Source organism: Antedon bifida, chromosome 3 (genome assembly GCF_963402885.1).
Source record: "Antedon bifida chromosome 3, ecAntBifi1.1, whole genome shotgun sequence".
Classification (NCBI taxonomy): domain Eukaryota; kingdom Metazoa; phylum Echinodermata; class Crinoidea; order Comatulida; family Antedonidae; genus Antedon; species Antedon bifida.
The window spans coordinates 8,303,434-8,330,788 of NC_136228.1; the positions used below are offsets into that span (position 1 = coordinate 8,303,434).

General features: G+C 32.1%; 3 protein-coding genes across 4 annotated transcripts; 1 reads left to right on the forward strand and 2 right to left on the reverse strand.

Moving 5' to 3' along the window:
* Window positions 1-528: 528 nt before the first annotated feature.
* On the reverse strand, window positions 529-13,604 carry LOC144837169 (eukaryotic translation initiation factor 2-alpha kinase 3-like). Its single transcript, XM_078692183.1, has 16 exons — window positions 13,257-13,604; window positions 11,887-12,010; window positions 10,994-11,191; window positions 10,313-10,446; window positions 9,591-9,810; window positions 8,816-8,966; window positions 7,805-8,068; window positions 7,100-7,244; window positions 6,602-6,796; window positions 6,080-6,202; window positions 5,657-5,803; window positions 4,727-5,498; window positions 3,720-3,902; window positions 3,323-3,424; window positions 2,924-2,986; window positions 529-2,577 (listed from the first exon to the last, which is right to left on the reverse strand). Exons 1-16 carry the CDS (start codon window positions 13,535-13,537, stop codon window positions 2,416-2,418), a joined length of 3,264 nt encoding a protein of 1,087 aa, XP_078548309.1. The 5' UTR covers window positions 13,538-13,604; the 3' UTR covers window positions 529-2,415.
* A 480-nt stretch (window positions 13,605-14,084) lies between these two features.
* On the forward strand, window positions 14,085-20,390 carry LOC144837714 (E3 ubiquitin-protein ligase TM129-like). 2 transcript variants are annotated; one of them, XR_013611543.1, is made up of 5 exons: window positions 14,085-14,408; window positions 14,701-15,169; window positions 15,586-15,748; window positions 15,946-16,829; window positions 20,324-20,390. XR_013611543.1 is itself a non-coding variant. In XM_078692939.1 (4 exons), the coding sequence occupies exons 1-4, from the start codon at window positions 14,204-14,206 to the stop codon at window positions 16,201-16,203; spliced, it is 1,095 nt and encodes a 364-aa protein (XP_078549065.1). In that variant the 5' UTR covers window positions 14,085-14,203; the 3' UTR covers window positions 16,204-16,919. The 2 variants fall into 2 exon arrangements, 1 of the variants encoding a protein (XP_078549065.1); XM_078692939.1 differs by lacking the exon at window positions 20,324-20,390 and having other exon boundaries at window positions 15,946-16,919.
* LOC144837715 (uncharacterized) lies at window positions 20,384-26,282 on the reverse strand. The gene is made up of 3 exons (XM_078692940.1): window positions 26,062-26,282; window positions 24,960-25,043; window positions 20,384-21,705 (listed from the first exon to the last, which is right to left on the reverse strand). Exons 2-3 carry the CDS (start codon window positions 24,976-24,978, stop codon window positions 20,753-20,755), a joined length of 972 nt encoding a protein of 323 aa, XP_078549066.1. The 5' UTR covers window positions 24,979-25,043; window positions 26,062-26,282; the 3' UTR covers window positions 20,384-20,752.
* Between the last annotated feature and the right edge of the window lie 1,073 nt (window positions 26,283-27,355).

Here is a 27,355-nt window from a genome sequence, read left to right on the forward strand (position 1 = left end):
TTTAATTAATTAATTTACTATTAATATTATTTAATATAATTATATTATCAGATAGTTTAAGATCCTGATAAATAAGCAATAACAATATTTATTCCAAGAAGTTATTTTTTACTTGGTAGGTACTCCTGGTAGGTAAAATGAAATAGAAGTACTATAACAGTCTATGTGAAAAAATGATACATAAGCTATATGGAATTGATAATACAAACAAAGCATTTTTTGTTAAGATAAATTATTTTGATCCAATAGCAAAAACAGTCCTAGAACTGACTAGTAGAAATTTGAATACCCAAATTCATTGAATGTGTCACCAAATGGAATCAGAAAACTTACCTTACATTAGTGAATCTACATGGTTGATTTTGTTTGAAAATGTGGAAAATATGATGTATATTGCAATATTTTCAGGTGATTTTATTTTAATCTGTATGTAATTGTTCAGCTAATTCTTTTAAGTATTTACCTGAAACAAATTCATGAAACGTTTAAATAAAGAGGAATAACACATTTACATATAACAGATAGTTTTAAATTTTCATTTTATTACTGATAAACAGTAGTACGCATATATGTACAATAATTTACAGCTGCTATGAATAATTCATAGATACATTTCCCATAAAAGGACAAAAATAAAACAATTACTTCATTTATAACATGAATATTTCAAACTTAAAATACAGATTATGTATTGGTATGTTAAAATGCCATACACTCTAATTACTGGGAGTAATATCTTTAAAATGACTGAACTAGATAAAACAATTAACCATTTTTCTGTGGCCTGTATAATATAGTTCCAATCCAAATTGGTCCTCCATTGGAGGCAGAACATGTTACGTTCATAACTTCAGATTAACAATTTTTTAGTCCAATTTCATTTATTTGAGATATTATCTTGTTCGATGGTTAATAAATGCATTTTGATACCAAATGACTTTTCTATTATTTAATTTTTGTTAATATTGTTTTAGATCATCAGACATCACAGATTTAGTTAACTTTGTCATTTGAACCTAGTTTTGGTCTTTCAAGGGCCTATCCTAGTTTTATATACTTTTAATATTAACACCATATTATATAAATTAATAAGTTATATAAGTATAAACACCATTTATAATTTAAACAGAATACTGAAACATAATGTTTTTACTAATTTTAAAATGTTTGCCTTAAATACACCATGATTAGTGAATAAATAATTTAATCAATAGAGTAACAAAATATAAAACATGACTTTTTTGTGTAAAAGCTATAACAGTGATTCTAACAGTTTGTCAAAATTATTCTCGATTGAATGCTTAATGGCATTACAACTTACATGTAAACTTATCTCATTGCGGGACCATGTTAGGAACATTGCAAAAAAACCCACACTAAACAGCATAATGGTTTCTTGATGTGTCAGTATTGTATAGCTTTTACAAAAATATATTATCATCTATGTTAAAGCAGCTAAAGAAATTATTCATAATCGTAAACTAATCGCCTTTATTATATAACCGGTGTTTTTTTTCTCATAATATATGATAAATGCCTACATACAAATTTATTAAATTCATGTATCTATTATTTCATTTGAAATAATGTCTTGTTATTTTTTTCCCTACATTTTGTTAATTCCAAATAGTGACAAATATTACACATTAAGTTACTGGCTTTAAATCTAATTAGTACAAACCTTGGTTTGAATAAGAAAAGTAAAAGAATACCATTTGAAAGTTTACCATGATTTCCTGATTTTTTTTTTAGTTAAATAATGTGTTGAGATTCAAGTTAGGAAAAAGAGTTAAAATTTCTAAAGAAAAGCCATAGAGACATCCTACCTTCATAATCAAATTAAACTGGGTTTAAACAGCTATGCATAGTGCCTATGACATGCACAAAAGCTACAAAATATAATTAAACGCTCAGTTTGTATACAACTCTCTAGTGGAAATTAATTGTTTTAGAATTAACCAAAACATGACAGCACATTACTAGTTCTGTACTGAAAGTTCCAGTATATTGAAATTTTAAAAAATATGTGCGTGAATGAGTTAATGTATGATCATATACCATAGTTTTGTATACAGAAATGGCCTTGTTAAAACAAGTTTTCCGTTTTCAAATCAAATTACTATTATTATTATCTATATCGAAGTGTAATGACTTGACACATGCATTATTAAAATATTTTCAGAACATATATAAATCTTGGAGGCTTTAAAGCCTAGGTCAAAAATAACAATACATATTCCATCAGCATATCAAAACTAACTTTTTATAAGCAAAGCTTCTTTTGGGATACAATGCACCTCAAATTAAATCGGAAAAAGTACTTTCAAATATTCAGCGCAAGTTATTTTTATCGAGATAAACTATATTAGAATGTACACAAAAATATAAAAATATATTTAGAATACATTACGAAGACTACAAGGAAGAGGTGCTGTTTGAAGAATATCGTTTTCTAGCAACTGGATGTGGTGGCGTATAATCTTCATAAACATCAGCATACAGATCGCTACCCATCAGTTCCTCGGCATCAGGTCTTTTGTCTGGTTCCCGTGATAGAAGCCATTTAACTAACCTTGCCTGAATGATAAATGCATTGAAAAAAACAAAATGTACATCATGTAGAAAGCAACTGAACCATGCAATTGTAGGCGACAACCATTGCAAATGTCCAACAGCAGTCAATCAATTTTGTTTAATCCACTCTTGATTCTTTTAAAATAGATTTGAAAACTTATTTGATTATAAACATTGTTTATTATCAGTTTTAAAAATATTGTTATGTTCTTTCAAATCATTTTTTTCACAAATTTGTTTGAACATAATTATTGATAAGCACAACCTGTAACTAAATAGTATCACAAAAATTGATTGAGACACAAATAATTTAATTGGAAACAGAAATTATAAACAAATAAAAAATTACCTCATTTGAAAGTTCATTTGTGAATCGTTTAGGTAACAGCGATTTCTTGGCATCTGACATGGTCTGAAAAAAAAGGTCCATTAAACCCTTGAATATAATGTATACTGGATGATGTACAATACTAAGTACCGTACTATTAAAATCATAAATTTTAGGCGATCTTGTCAAAGGTCAAGCACCCATAGCCTGCCACATCTTGATATTCAATATTGAACTGGACGTACACTGAAGCACAACTTACAATTACATAGTAACTTATAATTAAAAATCCGTCAACATCAAAATAATAAATATTGTTGAGTTACTTGGAACAATTTATTGGCAGTAAGTAATTTTGGTCACAATTTTAAATTCACCTAGACTGAAGTTAACAAAGTTAAATTTTTGTCAATAACCAACCTTTATTCTTTCCATTTCTGTTGAAAATGGAAACAGCATTTCAAAGAAAATCAGCCCCATTGAAAAAATATCAACTTTGCTTCCATATGTCTTGCCCTCAAGCTATAAAAAAATACAATAAGTAGCATTACATTATATTTTTTTTAAAATATCTCAAACAAATTGGTTTTGTTGAAAATAAGTCTTTTAGTCAAGCTATAGACGTTGCACACTCACTACAGGTTGTTTTTTTAACATGGATCAGTCAACAACCTTTGCAAAACATTTTGACAAAAAGCTGTTCAATAATTCTGTCCATCATTCATTAGTGCAAAATAATCAATGGCACATGATGCATAACCAATCAAATGGCAAGGATACACCCAGGTGTGCTATAAAAACGATATTGCCTTCTTACTTGTTCTGGAGACATGTAAAGATGTGTTCCAACCTGGCTTGTATGTCGTTGGTCCCCAAATCCTTTGTTTTCTTTCTCAGTTGTTGGCGATTGCACATTCAACACTTGTGTATCTATGGCTGTAACTAATCCAAAGTCACCAATTTTGATGGTTTTACCATTTGAGAAAAAAATATTTGAAGGCTACATTATTAAAAGAAAAAAATTGTTATTAGATTTCTCTCCAAACACTTGTAAGAGATTCAATATGCTTCAAAATAATTAAAATTGCATTCGGAATATGACACTAAAACATTTTCATTTCTGGTATTGGGATTTTTTATTTTTATTGTAAGCCAGACAAGTTGCAACTGGACGAGTGGTTAAAGCATGGGCACTGCCATAAAATAGGTGCATTTTCCTGTCCAAGATGGTAGAACAAGTCTCACAAGACTCAAAAACAGAGGTCCACTGAGTAGGAGGTATAAAGGTTAAATCTAGCTCTTGTTTAGGGACCTGCTTCTCTTATTAATTTCATAGCACTGGACACAAAGATCTTAATGAGTGGAAAACTAACAGTATTAAGAGTTGGAATTTAACATTATCAGGGTTCAACAACTTTAAACACATTTCCTGTCAGTATTCAGAGAAGGAAGCAATACATATTATAAACAAAAGGAAAAACGATATTATAAGGCTATTAAAAAAGGTTATCATTATCAAAATGAAATTACGGTCATGTTCCATTTGTATACTGTACACGATAATCAACAAAATTTAATTTATTATAGAAAAACAATATTTTGATGATGATGATGATTTCAACTAATTGTTATGTTCTTATCTTTTCTATTAAAAAAACACATGTAAAGTTTGAGCTTACTGTACCTTTAAGTCTCGATGAATTAAGTCATGTTCCATTTGTTCCAATCAACACAATTTAATTTATTATAGAAAAACGATGATGATTTCAACTAATTGTTATGTTATCTTTTCTACTAAAAAACACATGTAAAGTTTGAGCTTACTTTTAAGTCTCGATGGATTAAGCCTAGACCATGAACATAGTGCATGGCATCCACTAACTGTGAATACATATGAAGTACACTGTTTCTATTGCGATTTAATGTGTTCTTTGATAACCAATCCTTAAGAGTCTCTTTCTGACATAACTGCATCTGAATGTACAAATAAACTTTGGCAACTGGTCTTTTTTCCAGGTTTCTCACTTCCTTTGCTTCCGACCTTTTAGAGAACGAACTGCTTGGGCTGTTGGTCTCTGGTGACTCTTTAGTAATCGTCTGTTGTGATTCACTGCTTTCGCTTTCTTCCGATTGGTCGCTTTCATTTCCAGCACCGTTGGAACGTTCAAAAATCACTTGGAATGATGCGCTAGTGTCTTCGGCGTCTGCATTGAATCCAAATGAATCCATGCCATAGTTTTGGAATGGTACATTTAGAGGTGTATCAACATCCTCTGATTGGTCAGAACTTAAACTATCTACTTCAAAACCTTCAGAACCTTTCCGGATATCTCCGGCAGGATTGTCTTCCAATTCCTCTTGGAAAATTATACTAAAAGATTCATCCTCCTCGTACTCGCCAACATTAAATCCGGTAGTTTCATTTCCCGCATCATTCGTTGTTGTATTATTATCACTATCATTACCAGGAATAGCAGAACCATCCTCTTTGGCTTTGGAAAAAAGATCGTCAGAAGATGTTTGTCTGTTAAATTTATCTTCATCTCGTACTAGCTTGCTGTCTGGTGAAAACAATTGAATGGACAGTCCAGTTTCACTGCAAAAGAATTTATATAAAATTGTGTCATTGAAGTCATCATCAAAAGTGGAAATTCATTCAAGTCAGTAGACAAATCTCACTTGAGAAATTATTATTTTAATGGCAATATACGACTGAAACAATTGATAGATAAAAACAAAAAAATATAAACTTACCTTTCAGAGCAAATATCATGATCCTGTTGCTCCTGCCATCCCAGAGGAGGTTCTTCAAGCCAGGAGTTAAAATATCTCACAATTCCCACATGATCCAACTTAGCAAGAGCTCTAGCTTCTCGCAGTACTTTCTCACGTGCCTCTAATCTATAGTAATGAGATCATTCATATATATCATACTTTTATTCTTTAGACAGTACATTTATTTCAGTACTACCTTCAAGCATGTTATGCTTTTTAATCTTTATTCAAACGATTTGCCTTGTAGATCTCCATCATCTGGAGAGACTAAGGTATGGGTAGAGGTATGCTATACAATAAAGTGCTGTTTAGATGGGTTTACCAGTTGGTTGTCAGGTATGTAAGATACATACATTTTGTACTTTTATATAGAATACACCATAATAAAATACTAATAGTTACCTATTTGGGAGTGTTATCCTTTTCACTGCATACTCATTCTCATCTACTCTATTCTTAGCTTGAAAAACAATGCCAAATCCACCTTTTCCTAAACATTCTTGATGCTCAAAGTCATTCAAATACCTTATTATATAACATAAGAAAAGTACATTATTGTAAGTGGGCATCAAAAGAAGTGGCATATAAATGAAATAAGCAAGAGAATATTTTTTTTAAATGAGTAAAAAGCTAAAGAGAGATTGAAATTTTTCAGAAAAATTATTTCTTTGCTTTACCTACAAAACTGAGAGTGAATGGTTAATGGTTATGCATTTGTAGAAATGTTAAAACAAGGAAAAGGGGGAATAGGAGTGGAAGTTTTTCCTTTAGCAGTAGGCTATAATATCATCAAAGGAACAAAGAAGAGTAAACAAATAAAGGACATGTGAAGATGTGTAGAAATGTTGATCTAGTATAGGAGTTTGACCCTTGACATTAGCATCACTACTGAATGAGTGCAATGCCTATTTTGTAGATTTGTACCTTGAAGTATAGACCAAAGTAGGACTGTCAGGAACAACCTGGCTAGCCTGGACCTCTTCCGCTGCATCTGGCTTGTCAGATGAGTCCTCCTGGCTTGAGTTACTGTCTTTCCTGGCCCTGGCTATCTTTTTAAACTGCGAGTGAAATAACTGCATTGCTAAAGACAACAAGAAACTAGTTGCTAGTATTTCTTTCCTAGAAAAAAGAAAATAAAACAATGTTTTATATATAAGGAAGGATATGGCTCAGTACTAATGTAAATATTAATTTGATTTATGTTACAACATGAAAGGTTTTGTTTGCCAATAAATTGGTTGATTACTTATCATGTGACATGCATTATTTGAATCAGGTGGTACATTGTGAACTTAGGTGGTTTTTGTAAAAGTGTTTGAGAATTGTTTAACACAATGGGGATTCATTTAAAAATAAATATCATTTGAAATATAATTCCATTTATTTACCAATTATATTTTTCAGTTAGTTAAGATAACCTACCACCAATTCCAGAGAGATGCTACAATTACGTTATCAAGACCTTCCGCAGTTTGACTTTCATTTTCAATGAGATGAATTCTAGGATTTCTCTGACTGATCATGTACTGAGCTGGTGTCTGAGATCGAAATAAGTAATAACCCATATCTGGAAAAAGAATTTAACTTTGTAAAGTTAAGAAGTCAGATTCATATTTTCAGAAGCATTTCCTACTAGTTTTGCAACGCTACGAATACAATAACGAAAATGGATACGTTACACATTTGTTAAACTTTTGAGCTGATCCCTACTTCAAATTTGTAAAGCATATTCGTGTCATATTCCTAACTACAAAACGAGTATAGTTTTTGATCTATTTTGCACATTTTGCATTGAATCAGGAATGATTCATGATTATACTGTAATATAATTATATATTTATTGAAAGTAATTTACGAAAAGTAAACACCAGTTGAATTTTGATATATAGCAGTTTTTAAAGTCCTCACTCGCTTTGATGTTATGCTAGGCCTGGGCAGCCAAGCAACACGTACCTGTGCTTCGTTTAAATTTACCGCAGTCATATTTGGATGGCGCCCTCAATATTTCGCTGCCATGCGAAACAGATTTTTTCTTGTTTTACGAAAACCAATACGTGTGTGTGACGTATCCATTTTCATTATCATATTCGTAGCGTTGCAAAACCTCCCTAATGAATTATTAATTACCAAATGGGTAGTCACTCCAGGAGATCTTGGTGTCTTGGTTGGTGTGTTCACTTTCCTCTTCTAGCATGTCATTAGCCTGTATATGTAGAATGCTTGGTGTTCTGTGCTGTGATGTTGACTGGTATGGCTGCCACATTACCCTGTGTCCAGATATTATCAGCTTGTTATTTGCAGGCCTAACATAAGCAAAGGCATTTGATCCATACGGCAGCTCTTCTTGAAACATCTCAGATGACTGAGCATAAAGCTGATTTTTATACGTACCTATATGAAATATAACAATACTATTAATAATAATTAATAAAAACAATTACTGGGTAATACTATTTTTAAAATATAGATATATTCCAATTCCATTGGTTAAAGATATATTGCACCCCTGAAAAATAATTTTGTTTAATGTTTTTGTTGAATATGCCTTTTAATGTCACATAATTTTGACCAAGAATTGGATCCAAAAAATGTATTTACCTGAAAAAACTGTAATTTGAAGCAAATACTAGCCTAGTCAATGGGTTGTTGGTTAAATTTAATTCGTCATTTATTTTGTCTTTTTATAAGTGAAAATATTATGTTTTTTTATATATTTTTTCCTACGGAAGTGATTAACTTTATTAAAATTGCAAAATGGTCTATTCAATGTCTTTTTTTTTATTAATCTTTTAATTGTTCATGTTTTTGGGGGATTCATATGTAATAGCTGAAAAATATCATACGGCAACTACTCAATTTTATTGGGAATGCTATATATTTATTTAAAAGAGAAAAACATAGACAAATGGCCCAACACAGAAGTGGGAACCTGCTATTCACCAGTATCATAGGCAAATTCTATAATACAGTGTCACATATGTGATGCCTGTATCATAAGCCTCATTTTAATCATAACATAATACATGCAACACATCATGCGACAGTGTATTACAGAATTTGCCCATTATACTGGGAGCAAATTATTCCATATGTGGATATAAATAGTACAGATAATCGGTGATGTCAAACATAACTTACCAAGGTACATCATTGGCTGAGGTTGAATGTGAGGAGGTAAGTAGTTGCTCTGTTCTGTTGAGATGGCTGGTATATGGTTGCTGTCAAACATATCAATCTGGTCAAACTGACCATCTTTCAATGACCATGCCTGGGCTATTGCACTGTCAAACTGTTGATAGAAACATGTGTGTACTATTTAAAACTTAAGACTTTTATCATAATATGGTTCTTGCTTGAAGGAAAGACCAGTCGCTCATTGGGGCGTTTTAAAAGGTAGATATTTTCAATGACTACTTTAAAATATATATGCATAATTAGCAGTTATTGACTTAATGATAGTTAATGACTTAATGATGGTTGAATGCCTTTGTATTTTCTAAACTAAATATCATTTGACAAAATAAATGTTTTGTTGAGTTCTAATATGATCTCTTACTGTACAGTACTATAACGAATGTTTAAACATTTGTATTCCTAAGCCAAAAAAGGTCTTTCCATTTAACGTTTTCATTTTCCTTTACAATTTTGTGAATCCATTGACTTAAGGATTGACTAAAGAAGGTAAAATGTGGCATATTTAGACATCATTCTTCTATTGTGTGGACAATAACGCTTCTTTTAATTCTGTCTGGGCCATTATTCCAAAACAAACAAATATATTATCAATTTGTTTTAAAAAAGAATCCAAGAGTGAATGTAACGCAGAAAATAAATGTATACATTTTAACAATAGAAATGTTTCCTTTCAGTGAGAGAATTTTACATTTCCACATCTAAAAGGCGGCATGCCTACCTCATGAACCCACAACAATTGAGTGGGATCACTGCTACTAAATGCATAAACTCGACCAGTGGACACGGTGAAACGTAGGATAGGGTTATCATATGCCAAGTCATGCTCCATTCCTTCCACACACGTGTTGGCTTCATCATCATCTACAAACAAATCGTCATTGTGGAGAAAGTTTCCTTCCAAGAACGTCAGATCATGTTGGCCTACACTGAAGTTCCATCTGTAAAAAAAACAAATAATTGGTCAGATGTTTTCCCTACTCTGCATAACTTACCTCCGGATTATACCTCTCAGCTGATGGCTAGGATTTAAGCTCAAGGAAGCAGTGGGTACTGTACAGAATAACTACTTCAAAGTAGCTTGCGCCATGGAGCTAAAGTTATAACCCTTTCACACCAAAACTCTGGAGTGATTTCGGAGACACCCCGGGGTTTGTGACCATTCACCCCGCTGTTTTGAACTCCGGAGTTGTTTGATTTTGCCTTTCACACCAAAACACTGAGTGTCTCCTGAGTTTTGCTTTTGGTGTGAAAGGGGTATTAAAATGGGGACTTTAAAACTTTCGAACTCCCCTGGCTACGGACTATATACCCTGTATATAATTAAATAATACATAAAATTTACATGATAATAATAGTAGTAGATTAATTTATTCATTATTGTTTTAATACTTTAATGAGAAACAATAAATATTCAAGGAAATAGTGATATGGCATATGTACCTCTCTATCCCTGTTCTTTGCTCTACAGCTCTGACTGTATGTTGCTTTCGCTCCACTACAATTAAATCTTCGTCATCTGTCACTTGGTCATCTCCAAGCATCTTACATCCTCCTGATGAACAGGTGTATCGTACCTAAAAAAAAAAAGTCAAATTTTAAAATTGTCGATATCAACTTTAAGGAAAGAAATTATTGAGATTGTGTATTATGTTGTGGTTAAAATAATAGATTCACCCTTCCCCTTAATTTTTCAAATTCAAATTTAGAAAAAAACTTCCTTTAGATATAAAGAATATTAAGACTAAAAATAATTTTTTTAAAAATATAATACAACATTTATTATCAATACTGATTTATGCTAGCCCATCTATTGGGTTTTGTTTATGTCCTTTTTACTGTTTGTTAATTTCATTGATATGTAATGCTTTTGGTATTTTTATGTTATTCTTCGAAGTAAATGTATTTGTTATGGGGCAAACCTTCGATTAGCGAAAGCTATTTTGTTTGCTCCAATTTGCTTTTGCTATTGGTGAATAAAGAAGAATGTACATTACAATGCAAATAATAGGAAATTAGGTTATGTTGTTCACCACTTAATTTCAAACTTGTTTTGCTATTATCTCCCCTGACACCCATTTTTTGGATCCAACAACAATACAGTAAATCTACAACTGCATTTACCTTTCCGCTGTGGGCATTAATACCAACGGTAGTCTTTTCCTTGCTACCAACAACCGTAATATCTTCACTGAGTTTGAACGATGCACTGAGAAGGCTTTCAGCATTGAATGGTACACTTTCAAGGCTGCTTCCATCCCATTTAAATATATTTCCATCAAGCATGGGAACTATCTTATATATGCCATCATTGTTTGAGAACTAAAAAAACAAAAATACAGCAGTTAGTTTTTAATTATTCAAAGGGCGGATTGCTATAAAACAGTCTTAACTTCCCGATTAAAGCCGGCTTTATCAGATAGACGGTCTTACTAAAGCCACCCCTGTTAGACCATTGCTCTAAAACAGTCTTAGATAAGACAGCGTAAAGTAACAAATTGAGGGCGTACTTTACACATAGAATACTAAATAAGGTAATGTTCGTCACGCTTGTTCAATTCACAATCATAACAGTACGTACATTTCCACGCAAGAAAATCTATTCTAGGCCTATATAAGAATAAAATCACCGTTATTATTTGATTTAACACTTAAAACTTGTACAATTGGTTGTCTTTGACGATCAATAATACGTAAAAGCAACAAAAAGAGAGGTTTAAGACTGTTTTAAGACTCCTTCGAGTAGGCTTTAATTTTAAAGACCGTTTACAGGTTAGGCCGCGGTATAGCAATGGTCTATAATATAAGACTACTTGCTACGTCACGAACGAACTACGTTGGAAAAGAGATCACTTGAATAAGTCGGAGACTGGACGATTAGACGCAATAATTATATTCTTCAACTGCATACAACTAAGAGACTAGTATAATGGTTCATTGTATGCATATCGTAGTTAAGCAACTAAACCAAGAGACTAGCAATCTCTTATATTACTTTATTATTTCACATACTGTACCTGTAAATTTTGAATACTTGATGATATCAAGGGACCTGGATTGGTGTTAACACTCCAATGCAGGTTGCCTCTGTTTCCTAGTGCATGAATTTGTCCATCTAAAGTACTGATTACGAAATATTGTCTAATAAAGAAAAACACAAAGTTTCCTTAGTGTATTTACATGGAAATGGTAATATTCATAGGTTATGATTAATTTAATGAATATCATCAAATATATTAAATTAAATAGTATATTTTGCTGCAAATACATTATTTCTGATTAATTTGTCTATCTAAAGTACTGATTACGAAATATTGTCTAATAAAGAAAAACAAAAAATTGTCCTAATACATTTACATGGAAATGGATATATTTATGATTAATTTAATGAATATCATCAAATATACTAAACTAAATAGTATATTTTGCTGCAAATACATTTTTTCTTTTTTTTTATCTTTCGTGGGAATCAACCATGTTTATTGTAATTTCTTCTCAATTTCATTAACATGACTTAACAGGTATTTATGAATGTATTCATTTACAACCAGATGTATTATTAATAGTATAAATAAATGTCAATCTTAAAACGATATAGATACATATTTGGCATAAATAAAGATAAATAGACTCTACACAGATGAAGCTATAAAATAATAGAAGAAATTGTATATTTAAAATTGTGCTGTACAGATAAATGAAAATATTGCATATATTAAAACAGTGAATGAAATAAAATCAAGGTAAGTTCTCTAGAATGTTAGTTTTTACATTTTTTCATTTTTTGTCTGCTTTCATAAAATTACATCCATATTCATTTGTAATTAAGGATACATTATTTATGATTAAAGATATATTGTCCCCCTAAAAAAATATTTTTTTAAATTTTTTTGTTGAATATGTTATTTTAATGTCACATAATAGTTATTCACTCTCACAAAAAATTGGGTCTGAAAAAAATTTATTTACCTGAGAAAAATGTAATTTAAAGCAAAAAATGGTCAAATTGTCTGGAAGACAATGAGTTTTTGGGTAATTTAACTGTTTATTTTGTCTTTTTATAGGTGAAATAATTGTTTTCCCCCGTTCTTTTTCTTATGGAAGTGAAAAACTTCATTAAAACTGCAAAATGGCCTATTCAAAGTCCGATTTTAAAAATCTTTATTTTTCATGATTTTGGGGGACAATACATCTTTAAAAACAGTAATTCTGTTGTCGGTGTCTTGTCAAAGAATGACATCTGATTGGTCAGTTATAACTTTTCCAAGTTACCCCTGGCTGGAGTGACATGTTGTGACACACGCAAGTTAGTAAAATTCTTCTTTTTTTTTCATTAAATTATTATTTAATATGTATTGAAAAATAAAACTAAAAATTCATATCATACCCAGTATATGCCGACGAAGATGCACAGGTTTGAAAGTCTTTAACGTAATGAGGCATTGGAATAGCTCCATCATTATCTGGTATAGACCTAGGCCTGGGTGCATTGTCACCAGACCCGCCTGGCCCTGTCTGCTGCTGCTGTTGGTGGCGGTTTTCAACAACGTCAACAGGGTCGTCGGACACTACATCACTAAAGTTGGGTTTAATAGCTACTATAAGCACAACGTAGGATAATAACAAATATACGTTTGAGTACATTGATTTAAACTCCCGCTTATACATACAAAAAGGATTATGCCTTGCAAAAAACTTCAAATCTCAGCGAATTACATCGCAGAGAACTTCGCTTCGAACTTTCTCACTGGAAAAATAATATTTTGATCTTCCGATGTTTACGTTTCAAAGGTCATGCATGCGTAAAACTTTTACATAAGTGCTAAAACCTATAAATATAAATTTATTAAACATTATAAAAGTAAAATTATAAATAAAAAAATATATACAAATTATTTATTTGTATGTAAAATTAATAAAAATTATTAATATATCAAATTTAATGTTGATAAAAATAAAGGGTAACGAAATATTTCAATGTTTTGCCATGACGTAATGAACAGTTAATCCACGTGGCCAAATATTTGCAAACTATTTTAGGTTATTTAACGAGCTCAGTACTTAAATTTATTATTTTATAATTAAGAATATTATATATTAATAATAATGCAATTGAATAATAAGCATTTGGTATAAACATTTTCGTTAAAAATGTGAAAATAATGTAACGGTTTATTGCGCACGCTCAGTGACCACGGCGGAAGTAAAGGAAGTCAACACACGTACGTACACTCGTCTGTTGTGTTGGGTTCTGGTAAATTCTACTACCTACTATTATTAGTACTAGGTCTTTAAATACTTTTAAATTATTTATTTATACATCCAGGGAAATAAATGGCATCTGAGGAGGTTATCTATACTATTGCATATATGTTAATATGTTTATGTTTAGTTGTCCCTCCCAACGAATTCCGCTCAGCAGGCTTGACAATTCAGAATATTTTATCGGAATGGCTGGGCAGTGAAAATCTTGATTTTGTACGGTACCACATCAAGAGATCTACTGCTACAATCTTATTTCACTCGATTTTACCTCTAGGTAACTATTAATATATCTATTGACTATATATTTATAAACATAATTCAATCATTTGTTCTTTCCTACTTGCACACATATTTGCGATGGCAATAATTATTAATACGAGAAAAAAATGTAGAACCTGTGCGAATATGATTGGATGATGTAATGGGAAATCCCCCTTTCAGATCAAGGCAATTCGCTAGCCGCACGTCCCAAGAGTACTTTACTCGCATCAGACGTAAGCTACTGGTATGTTAAAATAAAATATTCTTTGTGATTTTAATAGACTCTAATGTCTTTTATTTTTTAGGGTATTTTCTTGGTTATTGCTTTTGTTTATCAAATTATGACATAATATTACAACCTTGGAAGTTACCTCTTACCTGGCAGATAGCTACTGTAATTTCAGTTCTTCTACCAATTGTGGCCAGTTTACTCTATTTTTATTGGTCAAGAAATGACTGGAAAAACCATCCAATTGCAGTAAGAGTTGGCCATCATGGCGATTCATGGCAGTCCATTGCAGCACAGATCGATGTAGAATTCAGACGAATTGATAAATTTCAAACAGGACCACCGGGAAGGCGTGTAATCGTGACCGATTCATGGGTTTTGCAGACGTCTGCGTATACATTGGATATAGCACAGCAAGAAGATGTACATTTAAATACATTAGAATCGCAAAATTTTAACTACACCGATGAAAGTCCAGTAGGAGTACAATTTATTTCGCTTAAAGTGCTCAGTGTAAATCAAAATATATCTCCATTTGTTATAAGGTATAGTTGTTTGTATATTGTGTATGAACCCACTCAAATTATTAGGCATTATCTTTTTCTAAAAAATAAAACCTATTATTGTACAACACCTAATCTATGTACAGATTTTGTGTACCAATCATCTTTCTAGTTTGGTATTTTTTTTCATTATTTTAGTTTAGACAGCAACAGGTAAATGTATATAAAATCCCAGAAATTAGAATAAGGCCATCTAGGCCCCCACAGCAGCCAACAACCAACAGGAAAAGATCCACTACATTCCCCTCTTCCTTGCATGATCAGATATTCACACTCTCTCTCTAAATTTGCTTATGTTTGAACAGTTGCAATTGATAATAACATAACAAGTAAATTGTCTCTTAACATAACTTGATAATGTTCTTGTTGATGATTTTATCTTTCTTTTTTTTATTTAGAATAAATGCAACAGAATACAGTGATTTCAAGGCAAAATTAAGAACACCGATTATAAATGTTCGTAATGTAATTATACAAGAAACATTAACAGAGCGATTCTCAGAAGCCTTCCGAGAACAAGTGATTTCAAATGGAGTGTATCGTTTAACAGCTGGGTCAGAGGTCAGAATTATTTTAAATTATTGGAAGATATAATTACTGTATACTGTAATGATTATAAGCTACCCTCACCCTTTAAACAAAAAGAAGAAAGTGGGGGGTGGGGGGTGGGGGTGGTTAGATCAGATTAGATGTGATTTTTGTGTTTTTGTGTGTTAATTTATACACCATGACACTATACATTTATTAATTTATTTCAGGCGCCTGTTAGTTGTATAGGCTGTATGCAAGTTCAAGCCAATATCAAGTTAACCAAACGTTGCGATGAGGATAACGTAGGGGACTGTGTCTCATGCAACTGTCGTCCGATGTGGTGCCTCACTTGTATGAGCAAGTGGTTCGCTAGTCGACAGAATCAAGACAGCCCGCAGCAGTGGATGGCGGGAAAATCACCGTGTCCGACGTGCCGGTCAAAATTTTGTATGCTTGATGTCCGACTTGTTGCAATACCTCAATGATAAATTATTTATTGTTTTTTAATAAATTATATTTCTAAATAATTGACTTCAACTCTTTGACTGGTCTTATATGTTTATTAATTTAAACAATGCTTTATACAAAAAAATATTTTTATATTTGAATTATCAAATCATTCCCGGACTTACTCTTTAAGATTATGCGTCGTTTGTAAAATAAATATGTAGAATAAATTATAAAATAAATTAATTACATTAACCCTTTTATAGAAGATATTGTAATTAGAATTTGAAATAAACATTGTTTTTGGTTCCTAAGGCAACATAGTCTTTCATTATCTGAAAAAAAAACGTAATTTCAAGCAAGAAAATATTCAAATTGTCTGGCTACCAGCCAAGGGGTTTTGGTTAAATGTAACCGTGTATTATATAAGTGGAAATAAAACAATTTTCTCTGTTTTTTAAAGTAATTAACTGCACAATGGCATATTCAAAGTCTGATTTTATTCATGCATTTGGGTACAATACACATCTTTAATAATAATTAGTTGGACTATATAATAGCTGCTATACACGCATAGTAAGAAAAGTAATAGATGTTGGTCGGAAGGCACATCTAACCAATGAATATATAATCCGTGGATGTAACAACAACAAGTTATATGGGAGTTATATACGTCATCCCAGTAAATTTTTGAAAAAGTTCTGAAACATTTTTCAAGCTGTAATGTATTGTTAATAAACAAATGTTCTCAGTGAATAACATTTTAGTTTTTCTTAACAATTTGTGTCTACGTATTTGCTGATACAAACACCATCCACATTACCAGTGTTCTACGAAATCAATAATGCACTTTCTGGTATCGGTTAATGTGCACTTTTATTTCTTAATGTTGTCCATGCAACTTCGTAGTTTTTGATGTCGTATAGATTCTATAATCCAACAGGATTAAACATATAGTATGCTATAACACTTATTGCAAGCCGGCATGATCCAACTGCAGGGTACTTCTAATTGTTAAAACACGGTTAAATGTCACCCTTGTCATTCTGTTGGCGCAACAAAATATTCTTCTGATAGCTAGTATGTAAGCTGTTCTAAACTCTGTGATTCTCCACCAGTAAACGAACGTATTTATCCCCGAATTTAACAGAATCAATAATTTAGTTATAAAAATAGCTTTATTAATCTCACTTTCATGACTCAATTTTATGTTTTTATATACTAAAAAATAGTAAATAATAAAAGAAACAGCATATGGAATACAGCAGGCGATCAAGATACCAGCAATCAATGTAAAAGTTATGATCATTTTTATGTTCCTTTTTCTCTCACTGCGCTGAAACACATTACCCGTGTTTCTAATCCGTATTGTATTTTGTCTCACGGCTAAAATGATTGCAAGATACATAAGAGCATTTAATAGTGAAACACACAATAAAATAGAAACGGATATCAAATTTAAAGTCATATACGCATCTACTAGCTTAGTTTGTAAATAAACGGTCAATATTATGCTCAGTATTACGCACCAATATAGAAATATTACGGTAACCAATGCCTTTTTCGTGACGTAACGACGATGTTTAAATGGTGAAATGATTGCAAAGCATCTTTCACTGGCGATTAGTATGATAACAATTGACGATGAACACACCAGAACCGACTCAATAATAAAATGTAAGAATACACTTTTCTTAATGCCGTAAATTCCTAAAATGGCACAAACTACACCAATAGCCGCGTCTGTCATGGCTAAATTCAATATCAAATAGTTGCTTTGTTTTCGCCGTATTTCTTTTGTAAACATTGCAACTAAAAACGTAAAAATGTTTGCAATAAAAGCAAAACTTCCAAGAAGAACTTGCACCACTCTTATTACCGTCATAGGATCCAATCCATCCTGATATGAGGTCTGATCGTCATCAGCCATCGAGTCTACAAAAAATATATTGATTGATTTGCTTTATTAACCAGAGTCACACAGACACATCAAATATAAACATATAAAACAATTATAAAATCAGTATAACAGTAAGACTCGAATTAAAAGGATATCCAATAAAGTAAAATACTTAATTCCATTGGGGTCCAGAACACGGAAAAACAAAATGCACAGTTCCATACACAAATTATAAAAAAATAGATTATAAAATCAATAATCCAAGAAGTAAAAAACTAGGATTTAGAATGTTTAATATAAACATAGGCCTACGGTAATTACATTTTAAAGCGAAAAAAACTTGACATTCATGTTGGTTGATCAATACTTTAGATCACCAATACTTAAATTTTATTTCTAATAAGCATTAATTAATTAATTAGATAACTTGATCTTAAAACAAGTGGTGTAGGCTGGAGTTCGTACTTTGAAATTGAACATTCGGTGATTTCGTAAACTGTTTAACACACATGACGAAATCACTTACGAAACAATTATCGTACATTTAACATAACCACAGAAATATAATATGCCTAAATCATCGAACAAATGGTAGTAGGTCTAACGTTTAATTTGTTTAAAGATTTCTTCGTTATAATTCGGATAATTGGTTGTACTAGGCCTAATTATGTTATGCATTTTCCCCACTGATGAGTTGCAAAAATTAAAAAAATAATTTGCAAATTATAATAATAATTATTAATAATTGACCATGACCAAATAGATGGACTACAAAATAAACAGTAAAGTAATACATGTTAACAAAAGGACATTTTGTAATAATATTAATGTGTTTTTATAGAGACATACAGTAATAATACAATTGTATAAACCTCTGCGATCTCAATATTATATTATTCTTTTTGATTTGTTGAATTTTAAAACCATCGTTGATATATTATATATAGCAACGTTTTCAACACATTTGAAACTCTTCTTTTTATTACTAATTTAAATGTTGGCTATCGAATTATCGTATATTGTATTAGTCTTGATTTTTGCTAGGCCTAAGGGTGAAATTGGACAACAACCAGCCAGTTGCCTTTACATCCTAATAGGCCCTTTTTAATAGACCATACTCTCCAATTCTTATACATGTTTCCTGATTCTACTCTGTATTTTGCCTGCTAAGTTCTTAACTTTCTGGATCCCATTAATATTAATAATATGAAATACATGGTAAAATGCCCAGTGTATGATGAAGCCCCTTCCTAGCCGACCAGACATTCCACACCACTCCCAACCTTATCCGTGTTATTCTTTATTCACTTACCATTAATGCATAAATCCATTGTCATAGATTGGTGAACGTCAAGAACGAAGCACGTCAGTCCTCACTAAAAACCGTTATAAAATACAGTCACATCGATTCAGCACAATATATAGGCTATCTTTTTTTTAAAGGATAAAATAAGTTAGCTCGAGTACCAGTACTTACTGTGAGCACGTCAGTCCTTACTAAAAACTTCGCTATAAAAATACACTCACATCGATTCAACACAATGCATTTTTAAAAGATAAAATCAGTTAGCTCGAGTAGGCTACTTACTGTGAGCACGTCAGTCCCCACTAAAGACTTCGCTATAAATACTAATGTCACGCGACAAATGACACTTAAGTATGCTTAATTGTATGTTTATTTCATCAATATGATCGGAAACAGCGGATATAATTATCATATAAATATGTTTATTTTCGGTGAGTTGAGTTGGTGGGCTGATGAAAGTAGTAGGTTGTGGTTGATTGATATTCCATAGAACCTTGGTTGCCAAAGATGCAGTGCGAGAAAAACCACGGACACGTAATATTGACCAATCACACGCGCGCGACTGCTGATTTCTGAACTGCCGCTTTTAATTCAAAAAGTCAGACAATGGATATTGATTAAATTTAACCGTTTATTTTGTCTTTTTATAAGTGAAAATATTTGTATTTTTTTTCTACGGAAGTGATTAACAATAACATTATTAGAACTGCAAAATGGCCTACAAAGTCTGATTTTGGGGAAAATACGGTACATCTTTATCATACATCGTCCCCTGCAGCTTTTAGGACATATTATTATGTACCGTCTTTGACATAATGAATGTAGCTCTATAATGGCTGCATGCTATACGAGCATACTAAGAAAAGTCATAGATGTTGTTTGGAAATTACATATAACCAAAAGCAAAGAACATATATTCTTTGATGTAACTAACAAAAAGATATATGGGGAGTTATATACGTCACCCCAGTGAATTCTGAAAAAGTTCTGAAACATTTTTCAAGCTGCAATGTGTTGTTAATAAACAATTGTTTTCAGTGAATAACGTTTTAGTTTTTAGTCGCGTGCAACGCAACTCTACAGCTCACTATGCCGGTTGGTTGGTTGGTTGGTTGGTCGGTCGGTTGGTCGGTCAACACTAACTTGAGCACGCGACTGCAGCCATGTATTATGGCCTTGTTCTTAACAATTTGTGTCTACGTATTTCGCTGATACAAACACCATCCACGTTACCAGTGTTCTACGAAATCAATAATGCACTTTCTGGTATTGGTTAATGTGCACTTTTATTTCTTAATGTTGTCCATGCAACTTCGTAGTTTTTGATGTCATATAGAGATTCTATAATCCAACAGGATTAACATGTAGTATGCTATAACACTTATTGCAAGCCGGTATGATCCAACTGCAGGGTACTTCTAATTGTTAAAACACGGTTAAATGTCACCCTTGTCATTTTGTTGGCGCAACAAAATATTCTTCTGATAGCTCGTATGTAAGCTGTTCTAAACTCTGTGATTCTCCACCAGTAAACGAACGTGTTTATCCCCGAATTCAACGGAGTCAATAATTTAATTATAAAAATAACTTTAATAATCTCACTTTGACTCAATGGTATTTTGTGATAATCTAAGCAATAGAAAATAATAAAAGAAACAGCATATGGAATACAGCAGGCGATCAAGATACCAGCAATCAATGTAAAAGTTATGATCATTTTTATGTTCCTTTTTCTCTCACTGCGCTGAAACACATTACCCGTGTTTCTAATCCGTATTGTATTTTGTCTCACGGCTAAAATGATTGCAAGATACATAAGAGCATTTAATAGTGAAACACACAATAAAATAGAAACGGATATCAAATTTAAAGTCATATACGCATCTACTAGCTTAGTTTGTAAATAAACGGTCAATATTATGCTCAGTATTACGCACCAATATAGAAATATTACGGTAACCAATGCCTTTTTCGTGACGTAACGACGATGTTTAAATGGTGAAATGATTGCAAAGCATCTTTCACTGGCGATTAGTATGATAACAATTGATGATGAACACACCAGAACCGACTCAATAATAAAATGTAGGCCTACACTTTTCTTAATGCCGTAAATTCCTAAAATGGCACAAACTGCACCAATAGCCGCGTCTGTCATGGCTAAATTCAATATCAAATAGTTGCTTTGTTTTCGCCGTATTTCTTTTGTAAACATTGCAACTATCAACGTAAAAATATTTCCAATAAAAGCAAAACTTCCAAGAAGACCTTGCACCACTCTTATCGTCACATGACACATCCATGATTGATGTGACGTAGAATTTTCCATCGACCCTACAAAAAAAATATATATAGATATTTAGCAATAGGTTTGTAAAATGACATCACCAATAACTTTTTTAGTTAACCTTGAATTTTATTTCTGATGAGCATAATCTATATATAAATTTACGTAAGGGCAAAATTCGGTAATTCGCGCGTTACTTCTAGAATGTTTACTCGATGGTATATCAAGTTGGTTCGTACTTTCGGTACTGATTTTAACCACCTGATGTAACCCTGTTTACTAATTAAATTGAGTTAAATAATTAAAACGAATTTAGGTTAAACGATTTGCCCCAAATAGGGGTGTTTTCCGATCGTGGTATACACTATCCAATGCATGTCTATCTTGAAAAATACCCGCATACAATAATACGAGGATGCTTCGCATTTTTCTATCTCCTCCTACGATAGTTGTTTTTAATGGCTGAAAACCGGTTGAACAGCTCGAGTACAGCATCATAATGTTGAAGACAGACCTATTTTCTTAAAAACATTCTATTTTGATAGATTTAATATACGTTTATACAAATGTATTGATTTCCGATTATTCTTCTTTGTACCCATATCCTCTTCCCCATCCCTCAACCCCAATGTTACACACAAAACACAAATTGGGTTTGTTTAAATGAGTCTAAATAACAAATTTGGACTCATTTTGTTACAAGTTTCTCTTTCGGAAGTAATTCCCAGTGTGCTAATTTTAGTTTAATACATAAATCATCGTGTCTATTTATTCGTTTCTGTAAACGACAATAACTATTATAGTCCTGCAGTACGGTACATTAAAAAAAAAAGCATTTTTTTACGCTGAAATTACTGTGTATTCGAGAACCATCTGTGGGCACGACCTAGATGGTACGCTAGCGAAGCAATATACAAATAAACTGTACTACTGACAGTTGCTTCTCAACGTTTGTATTAATTAATAATTACAAAGAATATAAACGTTGTAGTGGTACGTATATCGTTACATGTACTATGCTATTTCAATCGACTATGACAGTGACAGTTTTAACCAAGTATTAAATCGCAAATGTGTTACTGTATCAAGTGGTATATTATTTCTAGGCCTATCAAACATGAAAAACATATTTCGTTACTGAGTAGATAAAGAATATATTAAAAAAAATTGTTCTTCTTTGTACCTATATCCTCTTCCCCATCCCTCAACCCTAATGTTACACACAAAACACAAATTGGGTTTGTTTAATTGAGTCAAAATAACATATTTGGACTCATTTTGTGACAAGTTTCTCTTTCGGAAGTAATTCTCAGTGTGCTAATTTTAGTTTAATACATAAATCATCGTGTCTATTTATTCGTTTCTGTAAACCACAATAACTATTATAGTCCTGCAGTACGTACATTAAAAAAAGCATTTTTTTACGCTGAAATTACTGTGTATTCGAGAACCATCTGTGGGCACGACCTAGATGGTACGCGAGCGAAGCAATATACAAATAAACTGTACTACTGACAGTTGCTTCTCAACGTTTGTATTAATTAATAATTACAAAGAATATAAACGTTGTAGTGGTACGTATATCGTTACATGTACTATGCTATTTCAATCGACTATGACAGTGACAGTTTTAACAAAGCATTAAATCGCAAATGTGTTACTGTATCAAGTGGTATATTATTTTTAGGCCTATCAAACATGAAAAACATATTTCGTTACTGAGTAGATAAAGAATATATTTAAAAATTGTTCTTCTTTGTACCCATATCCTCTTCCCCATCCCTCAACCCTAATGTTACACACAAAACACAAATTGGGTTTGTTTAAATGAGTCAAAATAACAAATTTGGACTCATTTTGTGACAAGTTTCTCTTTTGGAAGTAATTCCCAGTGTGCTAATTTTAGTTTAATACATAAATCATCGTGTCTATTTATTCGTTTCTGTAAACCACAATAACTATTATAGTCCTGCAGTACGTACATTAAAAAAAAGCATTTTTTTTTTCGCTGAAATTACTGTGTATTCGAGAACCATCTGTGGGCGCGACATCATCGTGTCTATTTATTTTTTCTGTAAACCACAATAACTATTATAGTCCTGCAGTACGTACATTAAAAAAAAGCATTTTTTTTACGCTGAAATTACTGTGTATTCGAGAACCATCTATGTGCACGACCTAGATGGTACGCTCGCTTCGCTAGCGTACCATCTAGTTATATAAATTGATTCTAAAACGAGTGGTGTAGGCTGGTTCGTACTTTGAAGACCTTTCGGTCATTTCGTTCAAATGTTTAACACACAAGAAAGCACTTACGAAATAATTATCTAACCTTTAACATAACCACAGAAATATAGGTCTAAATCATCTAGCGGTAGGAGGCCATAGGTCTAATGTTTAATTTGTTTAAATGTTTCTTTCGATATAAAATAGAGAAGCTACACATAATTCGTTGGCTCATCCGAATTTGTTGTATTCTAGGCCTAGTTTTTTTGCATGTTTTTGCGTTTGTGTTTACACAGTAATGTTCCTCCTATTTAAACATAACATAATTAAGTGCAAATCGTACATTTTTAACGACGCCCACTCTGATTAGTTGCTAAATTGAAAAATAAGTTGTTTATCTCTTATCGATGTGCAAATTATAATAATAATAATAATTATTATTATTAACTGACCATGAACAAATAGAAGGACTATCAAAATAAACAGTTTGACTCAGTAAGTAATAAATATTAACAAAAGGGTATACGTTTTATAATAATATTAGTGTGTTTGTATAGAGATATAGCCTACAGTAATTAATACAATTGTGCATAAACCTCTGCGATCTAGTCTAATATTATATTCGTTTTGCTTTGTTGAATTTTAAAAACCATCGTTGATGTATCTAGGAACATTGTCAAAACATTTGAAACTCTGCCTTATTACTAATTTAAGTGTTTTCTATCAAATTATCGTATATTGTATTAATCTTTTATCATTCAGTCAATTTTTGCTAATGATGTACGCCTAATTGGACATCAACCAGCAAATTGCCTTTTACGATAATAGACCCGTTTTAATAGACCCGGTCTACTCTCCAATTCCTATTCATGTTTTCCCGATCTTGCTAAGTTCTTAACTTTGTGGATCACATTAATTTATTATTAATATGAAATTCGTATGATAAATGCCGAGTGTGTGAAGAAGGCCCTTCGTAGCCGACCATTCTACCCAACTCCCAAGCTTGTCTCGTGTTATTCTTTGTCATTAAATTCTCATAATCGAGAAAATTAAATTATACTTGCTAATGACTTACCATTAATACATAAATCCATTGTCAGAGATTGGTGAACGTCAAGAATGAAGCAAGCAGCTAAAACGTACTTTGTTTGTCAACAACCTGCAAAATATTTTGTTCTGAGTAACCATTTTTTTTCCAACATGAAAGAATTTAAAAAGTAGGCAGGACGAATACATAATATAATAGAAATGAATGAAATTAACAGGGTGTATGGTTTTTGAGAAGTCAGTAAATTGGACTCAAAATCTAAATTGTATTTGTATGTTCTCACTCAACAACAATCAGTTCAACTTGGCCAAAATAGAATGGGGACTATCCGGTGATGCCGAGACTTTAGGAGGGCCTAAATAAATGAAACACAAACTTACTGTAAGTAAGTAACACAATGATATAGACTTCCAAGAGGGAAAATAATTTAAATGTAAAACAAACAATTTCAGATCATGTTTCCTGTGTTGTGAATACGTCAGCCCTCAATAAAACATTCGCTGTCAAATACAGTCACATCGATTCAACACAATAATTATTATGTACCTTAGGATAAAATAAGTTAGCTCCAGTATCAGTACTTACTGTAAGCACGTCAGCCCTCACTTGTCGCTATAAAACACAGTCATACGTCAATTCAACACAATGCATTTTTAAAAGATAAAATCAGTTAGCTCATCCTGCCCTACATAATGTGATTGAGTATCAGTACTTACTGTGAGCTCGTCAGCCTTCACTAAAAACTTCGCTATAAAAATTCAGTCACATCGATTCAACACAATGCATTTTTTTTAAAAAGATAAAATCAGGTAGCTCGTCCTGCCCTACATAATGTGATTGAGTATCAGTACTTACTGTGAGCACGTCAGCCTTCACTAAAATCTTCGCTATAAAAATTCAGTCACATCGATTCAACACAATGAATTTTTTGTTAAATATAAAATCAGGTATCTCGTTCTGCCCTGCATAATGTTGAGTAGCCTACCAATACTTACTTTGAACACGTCAGCCCTCACTAAAAACTTCGCTATAAAATACAGTCACATCGATTCAAAACAATATAATATAATATACCCTTTTTTAAAAGGATAAAGTTAAAGGATAAGTTAGCTCGAGTACCAGTACTTACTGTGAGCACGTCAGCCCTCATTAAACACTTCGCTATAAAATACAGTCACATCGATTCAACACAATATATACCTTTTTAAAAAGGATAAAATAAGTTAGCTCGAGTACCAGTACTTACTGTGAGCACGTCAGCCCTCACTAAAAACTTCGCTATAAAATACAGTCACATCGATTCAACACAATATATACCTTTTTTAAAAGGATAAAATAAGTTAGCTCTAGTACCAGTACTTACTGTGCGTGAGCACGTCAGTCCTCACCAAATACTTCGCTATAAATACTAATGTCACGCGACAAATGACACTTAAGTATGCTTAATTGTATGTTTATTTCATCAATATGATCGCAGACAGCGGATATAATTATCATATAAATGTGCACTATGTTTATTTGGTGAGTTGAGTTGGTAGGGCTGATTAAAGTTGGATATTGTTGATTGATATGGCATGAAGTTTAGTTGCCATAAGACGCAATGCGAGTAAGGTACGGGCCACGCAATTGACCAATCTATATCTGAACGCTTTGAAAAATAATTGTCAGTACGGGGCACGCAATTGACCAATCACTATATATCTGAACACATTGAAAAAAAGTGTTAATACGGGGCACGCAATTGACCAATCATTATATATCTGAACGCTTTGAAAAAAATTGTGAGTACGGGGCACGCAATATTCATCAATCATTATATCTGAACGCTTTGAAAAAAATTGTCAGTATGGGACGCGCAATTGACCAATTACTATATATCTGAACGCTTTGAGAATAATTGTCAGTACGAGGCACGCAATTGACCAATCACTAAATATATCTGAACGCTTTGAAAAAAATTGTCAGTATTGGACGCGCCATTGACCAATCACTATATCTGAACGCTTTGAAACAAAATTGTCAGTATGGGACGCGCAATTGACCAATCACTATATCTGAACGCTAAAACGCTAACTAAAAAAGGTAGCTTTACAGTAGTCTAAACAAAACATGTTCTTCGACCCGAAAGCAGATATTGGAGACTAATGAGAGGTAGTTCGACAGTTTTAAAGAGGACAAGAGTTACTGTTTAAAATAAAAGTAATATTGGCCGCATGGTGTTAAATTTCAAATTCGAAAAGGGTAAGTAGTAGTAGTTACTGAGACAAATTTAAATTGAGTTTACTCATAGTTTAGTGTATTTCATATATTTAGATTTTAACTATTTTATTGATTTTAAATTTATTATTAGGAATTTAAATTATATTATATAAATATGTTTGTTTTCCAGTTGAGCCATTGACAATGATTCATTTCGCTTTGGT